General features: G+C 44.3%; 2 protein-coding genes across 5 annotated transcripts in view; one reads left to right on the plus strand and one right to left on the minus strand.

Annotated features, from left to right (window-relative positions):
- The window catches only part of LOC110500006 (calcium-independent phospholipase A2-gamma), a 37,246-nt gene extending 25,236 nt beyond the window's left edge, over window positions 1-12,010 (minus strand). Inside the window, exons 1-5 of one of the 3 annotated variants that reach the window (XM_090212900.1) lie at window positions 11,881-12,010; window positions 8,993-10,499; window positions 5,624-5,773; window positions 3,327-3,478; window positions 2,983-3,077 (exon numbers count right to left, since the gene is read on the minus strand). In XM_090212900.1, the coding sequence (XP_090069026.1) occupies window positions 2,983-3,077; window positions 3,327-3,478; window positions 5,624-5,773; window positions 8,993-10,450 (1,855 nt within the window). In that variant the 5' untranslated portion in view covers window positions 10,451-10,499; window positions 11,881-12,010. Of the gene's footprint in view, window positions 1-2,982; window positions 3,078-3,326; window positions 3,479-5,623; window positions 5,774-8,992; window positions 10,500-10,935; window positions 11,366-11,880 lie in introns of those variants that run through there. The other 2 variants (XM_036959407.2, XM_036959412.2) reach the window with 2 other exon arrangements.
- A 6,451-nt stretch (window positions 12,011-18,461) lies between these two features.
- Window positions 18,462-22,325, plus strand: LOC110500011 (dnaJ homolog subfamily B member 9). Of its 2 annotated transcripts, none has more exons than XM_021577124.3 (3): window positions 18,462-18,594; window positions 19,295-19,525; window positions 20,231-22,325. In XM_021577124.3, the coding sequence occupies exons 2-3, from the start codon at window positions 19,309-19,311 to the stop codon at window positions 20,677-20,679; spliced, it is 666 nt and encodes a 221-aa protein (XP_021432799.2). In that variant the 5' UTR covers window positions 18,462-18,594; window positions 19,295-19,308; the 3' UTR covers window positions 20,680-22,325. The 2 variants fall into 2 exon arrangements, with proteins under 2 accessions (XP_021432799.2, XP_036815365.1); XM_036959470.2 differs by having other exon boundaries at window positions 18,586-18,869.
- The last annotated feature ends 450 nt before the right edge of the window (window positions 22,326-22,775 follow it).

The raw sequence follows: 22,775 nt of genomic DNA on the forward strand, positions 1-22,775 counted from the left end.
ACAGAGAGCATCATGAAGAACAAGGAACACACCAGGCACACATCTCAAATGTGGTGGCTGATTTGTTAAAGTTTGAAATATCCAATAAATGTCGTTCCACTTCATGATTGTGTCCCACTTGTTGTTGATTCTTCACTAAAAAATACAGTTTTATATCTTTATGTTTGAAGCCTGAAATGTGGCAAAAGGTCGCAAAGTTCAAGGGGGCCGAATACTTTCGCAAGGCACTGTATATATACACATATGGGATACAATGTTCCCAGCTCTGCAGATTTTGTAGCGAGGAGGCAGAGTCATTAGATAATTTCTTTTGGTACTGTCCATATGTAGCTTGTTTTTGGTCACAGGTCCAGAAAGAAGAATTGCAACATTTACCTAGAACTAACACTGCAGATAGCAATACTGGGTGATTTGAAAAGTCAAGCGATCAATAATATAATAATTATGAGAATAGAAAGGTTCAGTACTTTTGCGAAGCATCACAGCACAGTTGAAAAATATATGGCTGCTAGAAATCCTAAATGGATGGTGTTGAGAATCCCTGAACAAGGTTTCAGAGCTGCTGTCTGACAAAGGGAGGCCACAACGTAAATCTCATTCTTCCAGTCGTCCCTGGACCAGGGGCAGACCTGGGTTCAAATAGTAATTAAAAATTATCTCAACTACAGCTGTGATGAACTGAGCTTACCAGGCTTAACTGTCCAACAGAATAGTCCCAAAACAGAAAACCACCCACATCTGGCAGCCCAGGCACACTAGAGGAAACACTCAAAGTATTTGAAAGAGTATTTTAAATAGTATCAGGGTCTGGGGCTTACGGAGCAAGAGATAGGATAGGAGGCTAAGTGCCTGTAGGATCATCCGTTATGGGTATCATTACCCAGGGATGATCCATCCACAGACACTGGCTGGGATTAAAATGGCCGCCAATGAACCAACCACAGTGACAAGCAGATCACTGCTAGCGTCCACAGGACCACAGCCATATAATGACACTAGCTATGACCATATAGTGATGTACATGACAAGACAGTCTCCTGCCCTGTAGACAAGACAGTCTCCTGCCCTGTAGAGACTTCCGCTAACAGCCAAACCACAAACCCCATCTCTCGCTGTTTCTCCAGTAGCATTTCCCACACCCATCACCAGTCACCTGACCCAGGCCGCATGCTAGCAGCGCCACAACACCAACCTATCTACTAACAGCAGCTCCATCCTAACCCAACACACAACCCAAATATGTACCTGCCTTCCTGCTGAACTCTCTCTGGGGCCCAAACCCTGCCTGGGGAGAGGATGTCCCCCACCCACCCCCCAGCATTGGGGCAGTTGCTGCCAGCCACTATCCAAGAAGACAGGTCCCTGTCCCAAAACTGGCATGGCAGGGTGAACCCAGGGTGTGCCAGCCAGCCATATCATCGTGCCCAGAGCGAGATGGGCAGCCAACTCCAAATGTGGTGGCTGTCCTTAATGTTAAAGTTATCCTTAATGTTAAAGTAATCCTTAATGTTAAAGTAATCCTTAAATGTTAAAGTATGCACATTACTTAGCTTATGAGGTGGAGGGGGATTACCTTGACTAACACACTGGCCAGCCGTCTCACACACACAGAAACACACAGACCTTCAGAGAGCCCAGGGCTAGGCTGGCTTCCAACGGGAAAGGATCAGGGACAATGGATACGGAGAGGGGGAGACAGACAGTCAGACAGAGACAGACAGACAGACAGACAGACAGAGAGCATGGCCGGGGAAGATAGAGGTTTGGTGGCAGCTGTAGGGTAGCGCTTTGTGAGAGGGAAAGCATTAGGCTTCCTAAAATGAGAGAAATGGTCAGGCCATGACGGACCTTGAGAGGAGGAGCAGGGGGTTATGGTAAATGGCACCACCATGTGGTGGTTGAGAGTACTACAATATTATATTGGGGCTCCCGAGTGGCGCAGAGGTCTAAGGCACTGCATCGGAATGCTTGAGGCGTCACTACAGACACCCTGGTTCGAATCCAGGCTGTATCACAACCGGACGTAATTGGGAGTCCCATAGGGCGGCGCACAATTGGTCCAGCGTAATCCGGGTTTGGCCGTCATTGTAATTAAGAATGTGTTCTTAACAGACTTGCCTAGTTAAATAAACTAGGCAAGGCAAACTGTTACATATATATATTTATAAATAGACATGACAACTGCCAGTAGATTATGTAGGTTTGATAAGGTATAGTCAAATCATTCAATAGCTGTTCTATTTTTTATGTAAGGTTTAATCTTCTTTTTCCGCTACTGGGAATAAATAAACAAGGAAAAAACTATACACAATTATGAAAAATGGTGTTTTCCTTCTCTGGCACTCAAAATACTCTAGTCATCTACCTTCCAGTATTATATAAACTGGAGACCATTAATCAAGTCTGAAATAAGAGAGGAGATCTGCTGAATTAAGAGCTTGCCCACGACAGTACAAAAGAAAATGACAACAAGACTAAAGATTTGACATCCATTTACCCCCCCCTAATGTTCCATAATGCCTGTGTCCTGGCATGCAGTGCAGGGTTGTGGACTGAGAGGACTGAGCAGAGCAGGAACCTGAGTCAGCCACGGGACTGAGCAGAGCAGGAACCTGAGTCAGCCACGGGACTGAGCAGAGCAGGAACCTGAGTCAGCCATGGGGACTGAGCAGAGCAGGAACCTGAGTCAGCCATGAGGACTGAGCAGAGCAGGAATCTGAGTCAGCCATGGGGACTGAGCAGAGCAGGAATCGGAGTCAGCCATGGGGACTGAGCAGAGCAGGAACCTGAGTCAGCCATGGGACTGTTTTTTGTGTGTTTTTTTTCAGCCATGGGACTGAGATGGGTTCAGTCCCAGTACAGAACTGACTGGGAGGAGCAGTGAGCACTGCTCTGTTTAGAATGATCCACCCTGCAAGATGCCCTCACAAACACACACTATTAGCCAGAGATAAAGTAGGTTAGGAGGACAATGCAACATACCTGTGCTGACACCACAGATGTAATCAAACAGTTGGTAGATGGGTTTTCCTGTCAGGGCTTCCAGTTTCTGCAGAGTCTGAAGGGCAATCAGTCCCCTGGACAGTAGAAAACACACACATCATGAAGAGCACTAATATAGATTGTCTACGGGATGTAAAAGTGAGTGGAGACGAAGTAATAACACTGATAATAACGCCAGTGCCACACACATTCAAATGGAGAACATTGGATAAACTTGAACGCGATGGCAAAACAGTCTTCCTAACGCTCTTACTAGGTCTCTTATGTTCCTTTTCCCCCCTCAAATGCTACCCTCTTTCCTTCACACACACACACTACTGTACCTGGTTCCCCCTCCGTCGATGGACAGGACCCTGATTCCTCGGCCCTTGACAGGGTTGGTGTATCCCACCAGCGTGAGGGCCTCCCTGACTGCTGCCTTCAGAGACGGGTCCTCAGCCTGGCGGAGACGCAGTAGGCACGGGATCGCCTTCTCCTGAGGGCCACACACACACACAGCAAGATATAACGATATATAGTTAATGTCACTGACACCCATACGGTCAGTTCTAGAACTAATGAAAGTGATTTTCAAATCAGTCAATTCAGGAACTACGCTGAAATTGCACATTCTTCTCAGATAAGCGTGGCAGAGAATTGGAATAAGTTTACTTCATGAATTTACTAAGTGAAAATGTTAAAAGTGTACCCCAAACCTGCCCCCAAGGAAGAAGGAACCATAGCTTGCCAGTCCCTGGTACTAAAAAAGGTCGGCAAACACAAATTTAGCAACAGAGTACAGAGAGTGGCATGCATACAGTAGGGTACGCATTTTAGTACATATGACCCCTGTGGAACAGACGTCATGCCTCCAGCATACACACACATTGACCTTAATACAAACAACACCTTAGAGGTCAGAGGAAATGGCATGCAACATCTGTGACCAGTGGATTGACATAACTATACTGTAACTGAACAGACTTTAAAAACACTCTTCTGTATCCTCACTTGATCACTGTTGACGAGGTTAACCAATGTTTCCTCAGGCCAGAAACAATGGTATTGGGTTAAGTTGTCCAATGGGACAGTCCCTACAGATACGGGTATGTGTAATGTAAATAACCTGCATGATGATAAGGGAACATACACCGAGTGTACAAAACATTAGGAACACCTGTTCTTTCCGTGACAGACTGACCAGGTAAAAGCTATGATCGCATATTGACGTCACCTGTTAAATTCAGTTCAATCAGTGTAGATGAAGGGGAGGAGACAGGTTAAAGATGAAGGGGAGGAGACAGGTTAAAGATGAAGGGGAAGAGACAGGTTAAAGATGATGGGGAAGAGACAGGTTAAAGATGAAGGGGAAGAGACAGGTTAAAGATGAAGGGGAGGAGACAGGTTAAAGGAGGATGTTTAAGTCTTGAGAGGTATTCTGTATGTGTGCCATTCAGAAGGTGAACGGACAAGACAAAATAACTAAGTGCCTTAGAGCAGGGTATGATAGTAGGTACCAGGCGCACCGGTTTGAGTGCGTCAAGAACTGCCACGCTGCCGGGTTTTTCAAGCTCAACAGCTTCCTGTGTGTATAAAGCATGTTCCACCACCCAAAGGACATCGAGTCAAGTTGACACAACTGAGGGAAACATTGGAGTCAACATGGGCCAGCATCCCTGTGGAAGGCTTTCTACACTAGAGAGTCCATGCCCGGAGGAATTGAGGCTGTTCTGAGGTCGAACTCAATATTAGGAAGGTGTTCCTAATGTTTTGTCACTGAGTGTATAGGCCCACATACAAACCTGGGGCGGCAGGGTGGCCTAGTGGTGAGAGCATTGGACTAGTAACCGGAAGGTTGCAAGTTCAAACCCCCGAGCTGACAAGGTACAAATCTGTCGTTCTGCCCCTGAACAAGGCAGTTAACCCACTGTTACTAGGCCGTCATTGTGTAGTTAAATAAATGTAAAAAATAAAATAAAAATATAGGAACACAGTTCTCTCAATTAATTAATTTTATACAAGCTAAGCTGTTGTCATAGCAAAAGTTGGAAAAGGAGAGCCGGACACTCTAGGAGCTCAGATTCAGTCATTTCAATAACCTAATAACCAATGTTTCATCAGCGTCGAAACGTTGGTTATTAGGTTATTTAATGAGTGCATCGGAGCTCCTAGAGTATGTTGCTCCTTTCCACGTGTTCTACTCTGCTAGCCAGCACCTCGCCTACACAGGTGTGTGTTTCTTTCGCCTCTAGCCATAGCAACAGTTGACATTTAGCAAGTCAGAGAGCTTAAGGACGTGCCCTGGTCAAACGTAGGACACTATATAGAGAATACGGTACCATTTGGACAGAACCCCAAAGAGTAAGACAAACAGAACAGCCGCCCCAGATATTCTCACCAGACAACATGATTATGTATGCAGAGAAACCCTGCTGTACTGCATACTGCTCTGAGGGGAAAGATTAAGGTGAAGAATTGATCAGGTGTGTGTGTGTGTGTGCGCGCATGTTTCCAAACTACTGATCAGCAGTAAATAATGCCATTTTTTCACCCTTCCATTAAATTCAAATCCACATTACTGAAACATTGACTTTATGACAACGCTGAAACGATGGGCCTTTACAGCAGTGAGCCAGCCCACCTTGACAGCCACCCCGCGGGTCTCTGGAAACTCCAGTAGATGAAAGCTGAGCTCCTCCACTCTGTTGATGTAGACCCTGACATCAGACGCTCGGTTTAACGCCTTGACCAGGGACCGGGTCCGGTTGTCCACGCTCACCCTAGCTATGATCTATAGGAACAGATCACACACACAGGTTAGACACTTTCTCAATCACCACAACAACAGTTAAGTCTGGCTTATCTAATACCTCATGTATTATTGACTGATTTAGCCATGATGTCAATAACTCAGACACAACCTACCTACATTTGCACTTGACATGTATTATGGGGTGTTTGCTCTAAAATGACCAGTCTATAGGCCTGAAACAGTTTATTTTGTAAGAAGAACCATAAACCATCTAAATGTCTAGAATGTTAAGAGGATTTCTTCTCCTACCACAGGAGGTCGCTGGAATTTTAAGAGGGGAGGACGGGCTCCTGGTAACGACTGGAGCAGAATAAGTAGGGAGGACGGGCTCCTGGTAACGACACAACAGTGGTAGGCTTGATTACCAACAACGACGAGACGGCCTACAGGGAGGAGGTGAGGGCCCTCGGAGTGTGGTGTCAGGAAAATAACCTCACACTCAACGTCAACAAAACTAAGGAGATGATTGTGGACTTCAGGAAACAGCAGAGGGAACACCCCCCTATCCACATCGATGGAACAGTAGTGGAGAGGGTAGCAAGTTTTAAGTTCCTCGGCATACACATCACAGACAAACTGAATTGGTCCACTCACACAGACAGCATCGTGAAGAAGGCGCAGCAGCGCCTCTTCAACCTCAGGAGGCTGAAGAGATTCGGCTTGTCACCAAAAGCACTCACAAACTTCTACAGATGCACAATCGAGAGCATCCTGGCGGGCTGTATCACCGCCTGGTACGGCAACTGCTCCGCCCACAACCGTAAGGCTTTCCAGAGGGTAGTGAGGTCTGCACAACGCATCACCGGGGGCAAACTACCTGCCCTCCAGGACACCTACACCACCCGATATCACAGGAAGGCCATAAAGATCATCAAGGACAACAACCACCCGAGCCACTGCCTGTTCACCCCGCTATCATCCAGAAGGCGAGGTCAGTACAGGTGCATCAAAGCTGGGACCGAGAGACTGAAAAACAGCTTCTATCTCAAGGCCATCAACTGTTAAGCAGCCACCACTAACATTGAGTGGCTGCTGCCAACACACTGACACGGACTCAACTCCAGCCACTTTAATAATGGAATTGATGGGAAATGATGTAAATATATCACTAGCCACTTTAAACAATGCTACCTTATATAATGTTACTTACCCTACATTATTCATCTCAAATGCATACGTATATACTGTACTCTATATCATCGACTGTATCCTTATGTAATACATGTATCACTAGCCACTTTAACTATGCCACTTTGTTTACATAGTCATCTCATATGTATATACTGTACTCGATACCATCTACTGTATCTTGCCTATGCTGCTCTGTACCATCACTCATTCATATATCCTTATGTACATATTCTTTATCCCCTTACACTGTGTATAAGACAGTAGTTTTGGAATTGTTAGTTAGATTACTTGTTGGTTATTACTGCATTGTCGGAACTAGAGGCACAAGCATTTCGCTACACTCGCATTAACATCTGCTAACCATGTGTATGTGACAAATACAATTTGATTTGATTTGATGATTTGATTTGACTGGAGCAGAATAAGTAGGGAGGACGGGCTCCTGGTAACGACTGGAGCAGAATAAGTAGGGAGGACGGGCTCATGGTAACGACTGGAGCAGAATAAGTAGGGAGGACGGGCTCATGGTAACGACTGGAGCAGAATAAGAGAGGAGGACGGGCTCATGGTACGACTGGAGCAGAATAAGAGAGGAGGACGGGCTCATGGTACGACTGGAGCAGAATAAGAGAGGACGGGCTCCTGGTAACGACTGGAGCAGAATAAGAGAGGAGGACGGGCTCATGGTAACGACTGGAGCAGAATAAGAGAGGAGGACGGGCTCCTGGTAACGACTGGAGTAGAATAAGAGAGGAGGACGGGCTCATGGTAACGACTGGAGCAGAATAAGAGAGGAGGACGGGCTCATGGTAACGACTGGAGCAGAATAAGAGAGGAGGACGGGCTCCTGGTAACGACTGGAGCAGAATAAGAGAGGAGGACGGGCTCATGGTACGACTGGAGTAGAATAAGTAGGGAGGACGGGCTCATGGTACGACTGGAGTAGAAAAAGTAGGGAGGACGGGCTCATGGTAACGACGGGCTCATGGTAACGACTGGAGTAGAATAAGAGAGGAGGACGGGCTCATGGTACGACTGGAGTAGAATAAGTAGGGAGGACGGGCTCATGGTACGACTGGAGTAGAATAAGTAGGGAGGACGGGCTCACGGTAACGACTGGAGCAGAATTAGAGAGGAGGACGGGCTCCTGGTAACGACTGGAGCAGAATAAGTAGGGAGGACGGGCTCATGGTAACGACTGGAGCAGAATAAGTAGGGAGGACGGGCTCCTGGTAACGACTGGAGCAGAATAAGTAGGGAGGACGGGCTCCTGGTAACGACTGGAGCAGAATAAGAGAGGAGGACGGGCTCCTGGTAACGACTGGAGCAGAATAAGAGAGGAGGACGGGCTCCTGGTAACGACTGGAGCAGAATAAGTGGTGGATCAAATACATTAAACACATGGTTTCCATGTGTTTGATGCCATTCCATTCGCTCTGTTCCAGACATTATTATGAGTCGTCCTCCCCTCAGCAGCCTCCATTGATGCCTACATGACATAGTTGTATATGGAGTGTATAGCCTGTGGTGGAACGTTGCCAGGACTCATATGTCCCACCAGTTGTGACTCCAACGTATGATGTGACAGTGGCACGATGTGCTAGATAGAGGGGTTCCTAGAATCCCTCTTCAAAAATAACCCTGTGAGCTTTCTGGAATCGACAACCTAGTAAACAGGTGTACTTTGCCTGTGTATGTTGTTGTATTGATATGAAAACAACAGGCCACGGTAGTGACAAAAAACTAGTTGTTGACAAACCGGTGCGCTTTGCACTTACTACCATACCCCGTTCAAAGGCACTTAATCTTTTGTCTCGCCCATTCACCCTCTGAATGGCACACACAGACAATCCATGTCTCAATTTTGTCAAGGCTTAAAAAAACCTTCTTTAACCTGCCTCCTCCCCTTCATCTACACTGATTGAAGTGGATTTAAAAAGTGACATCAATAAGGGATCCCAGCTTCACCTGGATTCACCTGGTCTGTCATGCTTCAACAGGTTACATTCCTTTTCAACATGATTCCTAACAGTCAGACCCTTGACAGACGCTATAATGTAGGCCTACCTTCTCTCTTTGGAGCAGCAGTCTCTTGGCCCTCTCCTCAGCAGCCTTCTGTTCCGTATTCACCGCCACCTCTCCTTGCCATGGCTTTGCCCCGGCCTCTTCTGCCTTCAGCCTCTTCTGCTCTACAGCAGCACTCTTGGGTTCAGCCGCTGCCCTGCTAAACCTGGGGACCAGGGGAGCAATGTAGCTCCCTACAAAGGCCTGTACAGTGTCACCAGAGTAGGATAGGTAACGGCCGATACCCTTTTTAGAAGATGGGGAACTTACGGGTGCAGCAGACCCTGGGGACGTTTTGTCTGACAACGGCAGGAGGTCAGTGGAACCACGGTCTGTGTTATGCTCTTTCTCCTCATCAGACTTTGTTATGCTGCTGAAGTACGAGTTCACGTGGTGGGACAGGTAGTTGTAGGTCTCATCCAGGTTAACTGAGAAGGAGCTGGGATGGAAGAGTTGTGTTGTGGTCTGTTGGGAGACTGTGGTGGTGGCTCTCTCAGGTGCACTACTATGTGTTGGTAGTGGTGATCTGACCTGCTCCAGCCTTTTGGTGGTCCCGTTGGTGGTCCCGTTGGTGGCCACAGTGGTTGGGACAATGGATGCTGTGGCTGCACGCTGCACCCTCCTCTGTCTGACTTCCTGGAAACTGGGGCCTGAGACGGCAGCATTTGCCCTGGCAATGTTGGGGCGAGGGGTGGCAATGGGAGGGGCGCTGGCGGTAATGCCAGGAGTAGGGCCAGGTGTAAGATATGGAGTAGGTGTAAGTGTTGGAGATAGAGTAGGTGTGGGTGTAGAAGCAGTGGCTGTAGTAGGTGGAGGACTAGGGGCAGACACCGAGACAGGGATTGGAGAAGGTGCATTAGCATTAACAGTGGTGTTAGCGGAGGTATAGGCAGGAACTGGGGCTGGGGTTAGAGCTGGGTCTGGGGTTAGAGCTGGGGCTGGGGTTAGAGCTGGGTACCCTACAGTACCATGACCCTGTGGTGTTAGCCCCATCTCCGGGCTGGCTTCCAACACTTTGCCAGCCTCAATGGCTTTCTGTTTGGGTTTGGCTTTGAGCCGGGCTATCTTGGAGAGGAGCTCAGTGTGTGACCCGCTCACCGCCTTGGAGACGGAGTCCAGGGTGCTCCTGAAGCGCGACATGGTGTGGCTGAGACCAGTGGACCAGCGTGAGGTGGATGTATTTAAGTAGTAGACGCTGGTGTGGAGGCCAAGCCTGTGTCTTATCTGACTAGCTCTGGAGAGCCATATCTTATTGCGAATTCTACTTTTTGTGCTGTGGGTATACTTCCAGGTGAGAAAGCCAACTTTGTGGCTCAGGCCTGCTCGGACATCAAACCTACAAAGAGGATGTTGCTGAGAAGACAATGGAAGTGATGCTGCTCGTTGACCTTGTGTATGCCAGAAGTTCGCTGCTCTGCTTACTTTGAACACACAAGAATCTGGAACACATCTCAGAGACATCCCTCTTGGTCTTGGAAGGCAGCTTTCATTTGTTTATTCCTTCATGAAGCTGGTGAACAATAAAAAAAAATAAGCATGACTAAAGAGGTACTGTGTAGTTTAAAACATATTGGAGATGTATGTACCTATCTGGTAAGGCCAGCTCTGGGATAGGCGGCTGTTATCCGGACGGCTTACTAGTGGCGCTAGCCTGTCGATTGCATAACTGCAAATGCACCCAATGACCAATGTGTGCTAGCTAGCCGCAGCTAATATACGTTATACCACCATGTTGTAGATGTGTTATCCCATTGGATTACAATCATATCTATAGCACTTTTTTGATTCATGCTGGGGAAGTAGGCAATCTATGCATGAACATTAGCTAGTTTACAACAACAGCTACTTAGCTAGAATTGCTAGCTACCGGTATTCCAGAAACAGCCACTAAACGGGTAACGTTAGCTATCTAAATGTAACAGTCTAGCCAGGTTATGATAACATACCAGTTTCTTGATGACGGTTGGTGGAAATCTGAAGAATTCATTGACTCTCGTAACAGCGAAATCAAACGAACATGTAAACACGGTTCACAACAAGCTTCTCGGTATGTGTTGGGGTCATTCGACTCGACAGTTTTAATCCACGGACAACAACAAAAAAACAGAGGAAAACAATGATCACGCGGTCTTTGAACTGACCTACAATTGGCTATTTATCACCTGCCACTATCAGCCCACTGAGGGGAATTGGATTAATGGCCCGGGTGAACCGGGTTAGTTGTTTGCATTAGATTTTGCCTAACGGGCGTGAGCTAGGAGTCTATTATACTGACAAGATAGTCTCGTCTAGTGACTGCGCTAACAAATGGGTGGATTCGATTATGCTGAGCCGCGGGACACCGGTCTATGGCTCGTGACGTGACCGTGCAAAAGCGGAGAGGGAGGAGCGCCCTTCTCAAATCAAACAGTAATCTGCGCTGCTCGGTCGTGTTGCCATCACGGCAGCATTGTGCATCATCCGGAAACCTACATCTATTTTTTTAAATAGATATACACTACCCGTAAAAAGTTTTAGAACACCTACTCATTCAAGGGTTTCTTTATTTTTCCTATTTTCTACATTGCAGAATAATAGTGTACACATCAACAGTATGAAAAAACACAGAGAATTATGTAGTAACCAAAAAAAGTGTTAAACAAATCTAAATATGTTTTATATTTGAGATTCTTCAAATAGCCACACTTTGCCTTGATGACAGCTATGCATCAAAGTAGACATCAAGCAAGACTCTTGCATGTCATCTCTATCTGACAAATTTGCTAACAGGTATTGTGTCAATTTAGAACTTGCACAAGACAGTTCACAGAATTGTCAATTGAAAGAAATGTAACCAATTTAATAATTACAAAATGTAGCTAACATTAGATCGTTAATCCAGTGATTCTTACCTTTGCCTCGATTCGGCAATTTCGTCCACATCGTCATGGAATTTTTAGTTCTTTATAATAACCACATTAGCAGCTAATTAGCCTTTCATTTTGGGGAGGGGGGGGGGGGGGTAAATACAGGTGAATTAATATATTTATAAAAGTTATCTTGTCCTAGAGAGATTTACACGGATAACAAAATGTGACCCAAGGGTAAACCTACACGAAATAAAGCCCTTATTTTAAGCGTTTCAAAAATCCCCTAAGGGCAAAATGAATGATGGAAAAACGATTGGAACCATTTCCTTGTTTCACCGCTAGGTTTTATGGGTATTATGACTCATACTGCGGTACTCTATGAACGTAGAAAACAAGGTCTGACGTTAACACAGGTTTAGGAGATCTTATACTGTATGTTTTGTTCTATGAGATAATAGCAGTCAGTTAACATGACCTTTATGAGTTATGAAGCCTTTATGTGATTTGTGTTTTTTTTTATTAAATAATTTCTTAAAATTCACAAAAAGTGACATTAGCTGATGAAGATGATCTAATAGAACAATATGTATAAGGTCTCCTAAGCCTGTTTACCACAGACCTTATTGTCAGTGTTTATCCAAAAACTCTAGAAAAACACCATTCTTTTTCCTCATAGTCTTTCTCTAACGAACAATGGCGGAGTTAGTGCCTACAAAAAGACACCATTACCATTTCTCTCTATTATAGCCTCTGCCCAGTCCCTATCAACCGGACATCCGTTTTTGGGGGGAAATGGAAAGAGAACCTGTGATGGGACCTCCGCTTTTGGATGTTAACAAGGCGGCCATCTTAACTTCTCCTCCACATTTACTGGACTGGTTGAACAGTGCAGACGAGAACCTCCCCAGACAGTTTTTTTTTCTTCTCGTCAAGACCAGTTTGTAGGGAATCTAGTTTCAGGCATTTATTTTACGCCTGCTACATTAGGTTAGTGCAATTATTGTGTCTGTGACAGCATTGGCAGCGCCATTGAGGCTATCTCCATTTTAAAGTAGTCGATTTTCTTCTTCTTCTTCATTTGGCTGATTGCTTCCAACTCATAGGAATCCCCACCCAGTTGACTACTTTAAAATTGTGGAAGCCCTCAATGGCAATGTCCATGCTAAACTAGTTTTTATCAAAGTTGCCGAAATGCCAAATGCATCCACATATATCAGTGCATTCGTAACAACCTACCTAACCATTACGTAACTTCTACTTAATCAAATAAGCCTCACGTAGCAAATTAGCAATTACATTTTTTGTTGACCAAATTCGACACTCATTGACCTCCATACAAAAAAATATTCACTTTGCAGGCTTATTTTCAACAACAGATTTTGGGGCAGTGCAAAACCTCTCGCTTTGCCTCTACCTCTCTGGCCAGGTGCCCCTTCTGGCCAGGTTCTGGCCAACGGCGTTGGCTCAAAAAGTTGGCTCAAATAAAAATGTAGATTAAGCACGAGGATCTGTGTTTTCACATGCAAACACTTTATCTGCCTTCCCAATGAAACTAGTTAGAAAATTCAAACATATATTTTATGGAAAATAGATGTTGTATGTTTCTGAACGATACACCATGCTGCGTTGTTGACAATATGACAGAGCAACGCAGATTACCGTTCAAACAGATGAACTGGTGGAGGGGATAGAAGAAGAAGAAGAAGAAGAAGAATAAGAAGAAGAAGAAGAAGAAGAAGAAGAAGAAGAAGAAGAAGAAGAAGGGTTATTTGTCTTCAGCTCCGTGTGATTATTTTTAATGGTGAGCATGGAGAGGCCATAGATCGCCATACTAGTAAATTTGGCTAAGGAACAGAAGTTGGGTATTGAAGACAATACAGGGGATGAAGGCGCGACAAGAGCGTGGTGAACAGATATATATTGTTATGGACAGCGAGAAAGAAGGAGAAGAGCTGATGCAGAGGGAATATGTGTATTGAGGAAGAATGGCGCCTGAAGCAGAAGAGTTACAGGGTGTGTTGAAGGAAATAGTCCCGTCCTCCCAGGCCATTGGACCGGTGTAGGGTCAAAGTTGTGGGATGGGATAGTGGTATATAGGTGTATTAGTGGTATATCGGTGGAGGGTTAGTTGGTGGTTCAATTTTATCCTTTGCCCCTTCCTTTTTATTTTTGTATCAAAACATGTAAAGTGATCGACAGCACATTCCTGCACAGTAGATGGCAGCATACACAAACAAACTGTGCGAACGCCATGACACCAAAAAAGAAGAAGAAGAGGACAAATCACTAATCATGTCTGGAATTACAAACTGAGAATTGGCAAACAAACTGGCAGCACCAACCCTGCTACAGGAGCCACACCAAGGCCTCCTGTGCACACACAGAATGGTGCATTGGCAGCCACTCTGATCCCCTGCAGCAGCTCCACTCCTTTGGAGGGTGCTTCATCAGTGTGGACTGAGCTCTGCCAACACTGCTCTCCCAGGTCCCCCCAGCCACTGAATCCTGCGACTTGAGGGAGGTCTTTGTCAGTCTGCTCTGCTCTCACATGGTTGGCCAGGGACCTTGGCAAAGTCTCAGCTCACTCAACAAATAGCTGCAGATGACTCTGTGCCTCTTAGCTCCAGTGGTGGAAAAAGAACCCAATTGTCATACTTGGTAAAAGTATAGATACCTTCATAGAAAGTTACAAGTAAAGGTGAAAGTCAGCCAGTAAAATACTGCTTGAGTAAAAGTGTTAAAGTATTTGGTTTTACATAAATAGCAAGAAATGAAATGGTTAAAATATACTTAAGTATCAAAAGTAAAAGTATAAATAATTTAAAATTCCTTATCTTAAGCAAAGCAGACGGCATCATTTTCTTGTTTTTAAAATGTATGGATAGCCAGGGGCATACTCCAACACTCAGACATTATTTACAAAAGATGCATGTGTTTAGTGAGTCCACCAGGCCAGAGGCAGTAGGGATGACCAGGTGTTCTCTTGATAAGTGCTTGAATTTAACACATTCAAAATGTAAGGAGTACTGTTGGTTGTCAGGGTAACAAGTACAATATTTTCTTTAGGAATGTAGTGAAGTAAAAATCAAAGTTGTTAAAAATATAAATAGTAAAGTACAGATACCCCAAAAAACTACTTAAGTAGTACTTAAGAACAAATTCTTATTTACAATGACGACCTACACCGGCCAAACCCAGACGACGCTGGGCCAATTGTGCGCCGCCCTATGGGACTCCCAATCAATGACTGCCCTTAACCAACACAAAAACATCCTATGGCGTTCTGCATTAGCATCGAACAGCCCCCGTGATATGCAGCTGTTCAGGGAAGCTAGAAACCATTATACACAGGCAGTTAGAAAAGCCAAGGCTAGCTTTTTCAAGCAGAAATTTGCTTCTTGCAACACTAACTCAAAAAAGTTCTGGGACACTGTAAAGTCCATGGAGAATAAGAACATCTCCTCCCAGCTGCCCACTGCACTGAAGATAGGAAACACTGTCACCACTGATAAATCCACCATAATTGAAAATTTCAATAAGCATTTTTCTACGGCTGGCCATGCTTTCCACCTGGCTACTCCTACCCCTGTCAACAGCACTGCACCCCCAACAGCAACTCGCCCAAGCCTTCCCCATTTCTCCTTCTCCCAAATCCATTCAGCTGATGTTCTGAAAGAGCTGCAAAATCTGGACCCCTACAAATCAGCCGGGCTAGACAATCTGGACCCTTTCTTTCTAAAATTATCTGCCGAAATTGTTGCCACCCCTATTACTAGCCTGTTCAACCTCTCTTTCGTGTCGTCTGAGATTCCCAAAGATTGGAAAGCAGCTGCGGTCATCCCCCTCTTCAAAGGGGGGGACACTCTTGACCCAAACTGCTACAGACCTATATCTATCCTACCATGCCTTTCTAAGGTCTTCGAAAGCCAAGTCAACAAACAGATTACCGACCATTTCGAATCTCACCATACCTTCTCTGCTATGCAATCTGGTTTCAGAGCTGGTCATGGGTGCACCTCAGCCACGCTCAAGGTCCTAAACGATATCTTAACCGCCATCGATAAGAAACATTACTGTGCAGCTGTATTCATTGATCTGGCCAAGGCTTTCGACTCTGTCAATCACCACATCCTCATCGGCAGACTCAACAGCCTTGGTTTCTCAAATGATTGCCTCGTCTGGTTCACCAACTACTTCAATCAATCAATCAATCAAATTTATTTTATATAGCCCTTCGTACATCAGCTGATATCTCAAAGTGCTGTACAGAAACCCAGCCTAAAACCCCAAACAGCAAGCAATGCAGGTGAAGAAGCACGGTGGCTAGGAAAAACTCCCTAGAAAGGCCAAAACCTAGGAAGAAACCTAGAGAGGAACCAGGCTATGTGGGGTGGCCAGTCCTCTTCTGGCTGTGCCGGGTGGAGATTATAACAAAACATGGTCAAGATGTTCAAATGTTCATAAATGACCAGCATGGTCGAATAATAATAAGGCAGAATAGTTGAAACTGGAGCAGCAGCACAGTCAGGTGGACTGGGGACAGCAAGGAGTCATCATGTCAGGTATTCCTGGGGCATGGTCCTAGGGCTCAGGTCCTCCGAGAGAGAGAAAGAAAGAGAGAATTAGAGAGAGCATATGTGGGATGGCCAGTCCTCTTCTGGCTGTGCCGGGTGGAGATTATAACAGAACATGGCCAAGATGTTCAAATGTTCATCTCTGTATGTAATGTACTTCTCTGATAGAGTTCAGTGTGTCAAATCGGAGGGTCTGTTGTCCGGACCTCTGGCAGTCTCTATGGGGGTGCCACAGGGTTCAATTCTTGGACCGACTCTCTTCTCTGTATACATCAATGAGGTCGCTCTTGCTGCTGGTGAGTCTCTGATCCACCTCTACGCAGACGACACCATTCTGTATACTTCCGGCCCTTCTTTGGACACTGTGTTAACAACCCTCCAGGCAAGCTTCAATGCCATACAACTCTCCTTCCGTGGCCTCCAATTGCTCTTAAATACAAGTAAAACTAAATGCATGCTCTTCAACCGATCGCTACCTGCACCTACCCGCCTGTCCAACATCACTACTCTGGACGGCTCTTAGGTGTCTGGTTAGACTGTAAACTCTCCTTCCAGACCCATATCAAACATCTCCAATCCAAAGTTAAATCTAGAATTGGCTTCCTATTTCGCAACAAAGCATCCTTCACTCATGCTGCCAAACATACCCTTGTAAAACTGACCATCCTACCAATCCTCGACTTTGGCGATGTCATTTACAAAATAGCCTCCAATACCCTACTCAACAAATTGGATGCAGTCTATCACAGTGCAATCCGTTTTGTCACCAAAGCCCCATATACTACCCACCATTGCGACCTGTACGCTCTCGTTGGCTGGCCCTCGCTTCATACTCGTCGCCAAACCCACTGGCTCCATGTCATCTACAAGACCCTGCTAGGTAAAGTCCCCCCTTATCTCAGCTCACTGGTCACCATAGCATCTCCCACCTGTAGCACACGCTCCAGCAGGTATATCTCTCTAGTCACCCCCAAAAAACAATTCTTTCTTTGGCCGCCTCTCTTTCCAGTTCTCTGCTGCCAATGACTGGAACGAACTACAAAAATCTCTGAAACTGGAAACACTTATCTCCCTCACTAGCTTTAAGCACCAACTGTCAGAGCAGCTCACAGATTACTGCACCTGTACATAGCCCACCTATAATTTAGCCCAAACAACTACCTCTTTCCCAACTGTATTTAATTTATTTATTTATTTTGCTCCTTTGCACCCCATTATTTTTATTTCTACTTTGCACATTCTTCCATTGCAAAACTACCATTCCAGTGTTTTACTTGCTATATTGTATTTACCTTGCCACCATGGCCTTTTTTGCCTTTACCTCCCTTCTCACCTCATTTGCTCACATTGTATATAGACTTATTTATACTGTATTATTGACTGTATGTTTGTTTTACTCCATGTGTAACTCTGTGTCGTTGTATCTGTCGAACTGCTTTGCTTTATCTTGGCCAGGTCGCAATTGTAAATGAGAACTTGTTCTCAACTTGCCTACCTGGTTAAATAAAGGTAAAATAAAATAAATAAATAAAATCACGGCTGGTTGTGATACAGCCTGGATTCGAACCAGGGTGTCTGTAGTGACACCTCAAGCAGACCGCTGCGTCACTCAGGAGCCACTTGATGCCTCTAGGGCAATTCAGAAGGCTGATTGAGGACCTTATTACTGATGAAGGTGGTTGTTCTTTATGACCATGTTTCTCTTTCTACTTGCATTTTGTATTTATATTGATGAGTGTATTTTCTGTAATTTATGTAGTTCGGGGCTCATCTGTAAAAGAGACCGTGGTCTCATAATGGCTCCCTGATAAAATAAAGGTTAAATTAATCAGTGTTTTATATCTGTGGTCATGTCGTCTTCAACAGAGGAAAATGGGGATACCATTTACAGCGTCCATTTACACCAGTACATTCATAACAACCTAAGCGTTACGAAACTAAAATTCGATCTAGGCCTCACGTTGGCAAATTAGCAATTTATTCCATTAAAAAAAACGCTTCTACATGTTTCTTTTCCCGCGGAAAGTGAAGAAGTAAGGGCGGAGTCAGAAATCATTGGGTAGGGTGCTGCCCAATCACATTGCGATTCGTGTTGTTTTCGTTCAGTGTAACGGAGCGTCAAAATAGAGCGACGCGATAACCGCTAGCCAACTGAAGTTATCCTTCGCAGTTCAGCAAAAAGGTAAGCAAAGCTGTATTGTCGCAGCTATGTGTCCTCGCATAAACTTCATTATTAGTGTTATTGAATTATTGGTTGTTTAGATTCACTGGGCAGTCAGGCTTGCTAGCGATAAATGCTTAACTAGCCATCTAGCTAAAAATGTCTAACCACCAATATATAAACTAGCTAAATAACAAGCTAATTTAATTTAACATCTTCAGCAATGTAATTATTGACTGTATGTTTGTTGTGCCAGCGTCATTGGGATTAATATTGGTAACATCGTGTACGTTCAGGTAAACTGCTTTTTTTTCTTAGGGAGTTCATACTTCACTCAATCAGGCTCAATTTGTCTGGCTGGCTCCATCAATATTGCTTAACGTTGGTCAAGATGACCGTGACTCACAGTGTGAGCTATGCAGATGATCAGTTTAAATTTTAATAGCTGTATCACTGCTCTCAACTCAAGGCACTGTTTAACTAAAGCTGCTATACAAGATTATGTGGGAACAGGGTGATCTTTGTGTTGGAGATGATATTAATACCAGTAGACATTAAGGCCTTTTCTGCTCACTCTTTTGCATAAATCACAACTGGTTTCAATGCGTTGAAGTTTTGAACATGTATGTATGCTGTAGTGTAGCTTATCTCAACCATAGACGTATAGGCCAAGCTCTGGGATCTCAACTGTTCCTCTACTCTCCCCATATCTACTTTACAGACGCCACCAGCACCATGGCAACTGCACAGTCAGCGTTAACATTTGCAGTGTGTATCCTGATGATAACAGAGTTGATACTTGCCAAGAAGGACTACTATGACATACTGGGTGTGCGGAAAGATGCCAACGAGCGTCAGATAAAGAAGGCTTTTCACAAGCTGGCAATGAAGTATCATCCAGACAAGAACAAGAGCCCAGATGCTGAGACAAAGTTCAGAGGAATTGCTGAGGGTAAGTGTAATAGGAAACTCAAGGTGAACAAAAGAGAATTAATTCAAAAGTAATTCCGGTTTATTACAAGTTGCAACAGTGAGTTTCCTCCAGAGCAGAAGTAGAGAAAATGTCTAACTGGCCTTCTCAGCGTAGGCCCTTGTATCCTAATCAGAGAGCACAACATATTCTGTAAACACCAGCCCGAGAGGCTTGTAGGAAGTCAAAACAAACAGGCAGTGACTTGGTCAGCTGCTACAGAATCACACGGTGTTCACAGAATGTCATCAATACAGCCGTGAATAATCAGTGTCCTCGATTCTTTTACCTCCAGTCTGGAGTCAATCACTATCAACAGACATGAGAATAATCCATAACAACATTCAGCTTCTAGTCTAGTGACCATCAACCTGCACCTTGAGTGTAACACTGGAAATGATGTGTACAAAAGAAACTCCAAATATACTAAACATTGTGTTGATCACTCTAAACTAAATATCAACTTTGGTCATCTTAAATATTCCTATTATTCTTTACTCTTGCTTGTCTTTTATTTATGTAAAAATTTCCATCTTCTCACATTCCTTCCAGTGTGTTCTTTCTTTATTGTGCTGTAGCCAAATGACATTATTGTTGTGCAAAACTAGTGTTTTTATTTGACACTGTACTGCTAATAGAATCATTGCTATGATCTGAAAACTGTTCTTGCACTTCTGTCATCTATAGCATATGAAACATTATCAGATGAGAAGAGGAGACAAGAGTATGACCAGTTTGGTCACGGCACATTCTATAATGACATAACCAAAGACCGAAACGGTCCAAACGTCCACCAGCCCTTCAACTTCAACGACATGTTCAAGGACTTTGATATTTACAACCAGAACCGGCACTCCCATCACCAAAGGCACTTCGAGGATCACTTCCGGGCCCACCAGGAGGCCCACCACAGCAGACGCAAGAGACACTTCCAGGGTGTCTTTGGAGCAGCAGGTGGTGGTGGCGGCTTTGATGACATGTTTGACGACATGGAGAAGATGTTTACTTTTGACACGGACACTACTAAGCGGACGGAGAGCACATTTCAGGGTACTACAACGAAGCAACACTGCAGAACAGTGACACAGCGCAGGGGGAACATGGTCACCACGTACACTGACTGCACTGGCTCCTGAGGACAGAGGTCTTGTCGGTATCCACATCCTCTGGGTCGTGTTCATCAGGCACGAAATGGAAGAAAGCAGCCTGAAATGGGGAGGTACTATCTGAACTTGTCCAATAAGCAAGGCTTGTTTTCCATTGCATAACATTTTGAAATGTTTCTCTACGTTGTGCTCTAATGAACATGACCCTTGGCACAGCTTGCACATAGGCCCCTGTGGCGGGAGCAAGCTGTTTTTGTTGCTGCTGTGACCTAAGTGCTGGTCATTGCTATTTTGTTGAGTCACAGTAGCTAATGAAAACACTTTAGCACACTCAGTTTGTAATTTTTAACAATTTAATTACAGCAATGAAAAGCTTTTGAAGCATATTTCTCACACTATGGTTAGGAATGTAAATGTTGTAGAGAAATATTTTTTGGGTTGTGTTAAGTCTAATCTGGATCCAGATTCTCGTTAGCTACTTAGAATTATATATGTCATTCTATATACTGTATATTTCGACCCCCCCCCCCCCCCCCCCTTAATATTTACATAGGATTTTTAAGGAGAAGCTTTTCAGCTATTCATTATATAGTCCCTTGCAAACCTAAAAATGCAATTGAACGTAGTATCAGTATTGTTGCCTTAAGCAACTTCAATTGTTCGAGAGAGATTTATTTTGTTTGTTTTTTTCATGGGAGAATGTTTTCACTTGAGCTTTGTTATTGTAATTCGTCAGCCAAATAGTTTCAGTAACTACTACCACTGCTGAACCTATACATTTTCTCTGTGCATGTAGTATTTTGTATAGCCTACGGCTCCATTGTGTGAATCCAGCAGCCTTTTGGTTGGAACAAAACAGTGTGGATAATGAACCGTGACAGGTTTGCTTTTGTTTGATAAATGGAGAACAACGTCTGCAAAAATGTTCCATCAGAACATGTACTGAAACTGTATGGCAGCATTTTGATGCTGCCTGAAGTTCCCTTTTTTTTTGTGTGTTAAGGGATGCTCGCCACTTTAAGTTGAAATTAGGAAAGAAATATTCAGATCGACAAGAACTTGTATTGGCAAAGATCATAACATGTAAACTACTTTTTGTTGATGTAGCTAGCTGCATTATGATTTTCACTCCAGAGGAACTTTAACATCTCATCTGCTGTCTGCATGGACCACTTTAATTTATAAGCTAACATTGGTGTAAATAAAATCCAGTGTTGCTCATCCAACACCTCATAACCACCCCGTTACCTCATGTTTCACTAGTCTATAGACTAGAAATATCTGTTCTCCTGGGCTTGTATTCAGAAATGTTCTCTGAGTAGGTGTGCTTATCTAGGATCAGTTTTGCCTTTTTTAGATCAACGTGAATAACATTTACATGGTAAGGCGGAACTGATCCTGGATCGACAGCAACCCTATTCCGAGACGCTTAATGAATATGTGCCCAAGTTTATGTCATGTGCAATATTTTAAAGCCAGCTCCTTTTGTAATGCGTATGTTTCGCCACTGTTACTATTTGGCTTTGTCATTGTGATATGTTGATGTATGACCCATATAGCACTTTAGTTATTGTAATCCAATGGATAAAATGTGTGTTACCTTGACTGAAAATAGGGTATAGTCCTTTGAAAATGGAGGGGGGAAAAGGCTTCAGGAAATTAAAGATGAGAACAAACGATGTGTATTTTTATTCTGTGAAATTGTACCAATCGTTGGCAGGTTTGCACACTCTCGAGTATAATTTTCTCTGCAACAATTTTTTTTGGGGGGGTAGTGCGATGATATGGTGTGTGGACCTACTAGGGAAACCATGCAGTTTATTAGGCTACAGATGAAATAAGGGCGGTGATGAGCTTGATGCTGCTTTACAATAAATATCGAACGTCCTATTCTGGTGACATGTTGATCGACGCTTGACTGACGTTTGACAAAAAAAATATTCTCGCTCTCATCCATCATTTTATTGTAGAGAAGCCTTCCTCGCACTGTATCTGCGAGCAGTTTGCTCGAGCTCACGTGCCAAGACTAGAGTAGGTACATTTGCTATTTAACGCAACCGTTTTCGTGACAACTAATCGGTAGTTTAAAATTCGATGGAAACATTGAACGTTACATTTTTATTCGG

Source organism: Oncorhynchus mykiss, chromosome 2 (assembly GCF_057628025.1).
Source record: "Oncorhynchus mykiss isolate SJ-2025 chromosome 2, ASM5762802v1, whole genome shotgun sequence".
Lineage (NCBI taxonomy): Eukaryota > Metazoa > Chordata > Actinopteri > Salmoniformes > Salmonidae > Oncorhynchus > Oncorhynchus mykiss.

Coding starts and splice junctions, on each gene's coding strand:
- LOC110500011 (XM_021577124.3), top strand. CDS start 19,309: ATGGCAACTGCACAGTCAGCGTTAACATTTGCAGTGTGTATCCTGATG. Junction 19,526..20,230: donor GTTCAGAGGAATTGCTGAGG/GTAAGTGTAATA, acceptor TGTCATCTATAG/CATATGAAACATTATCAGAT.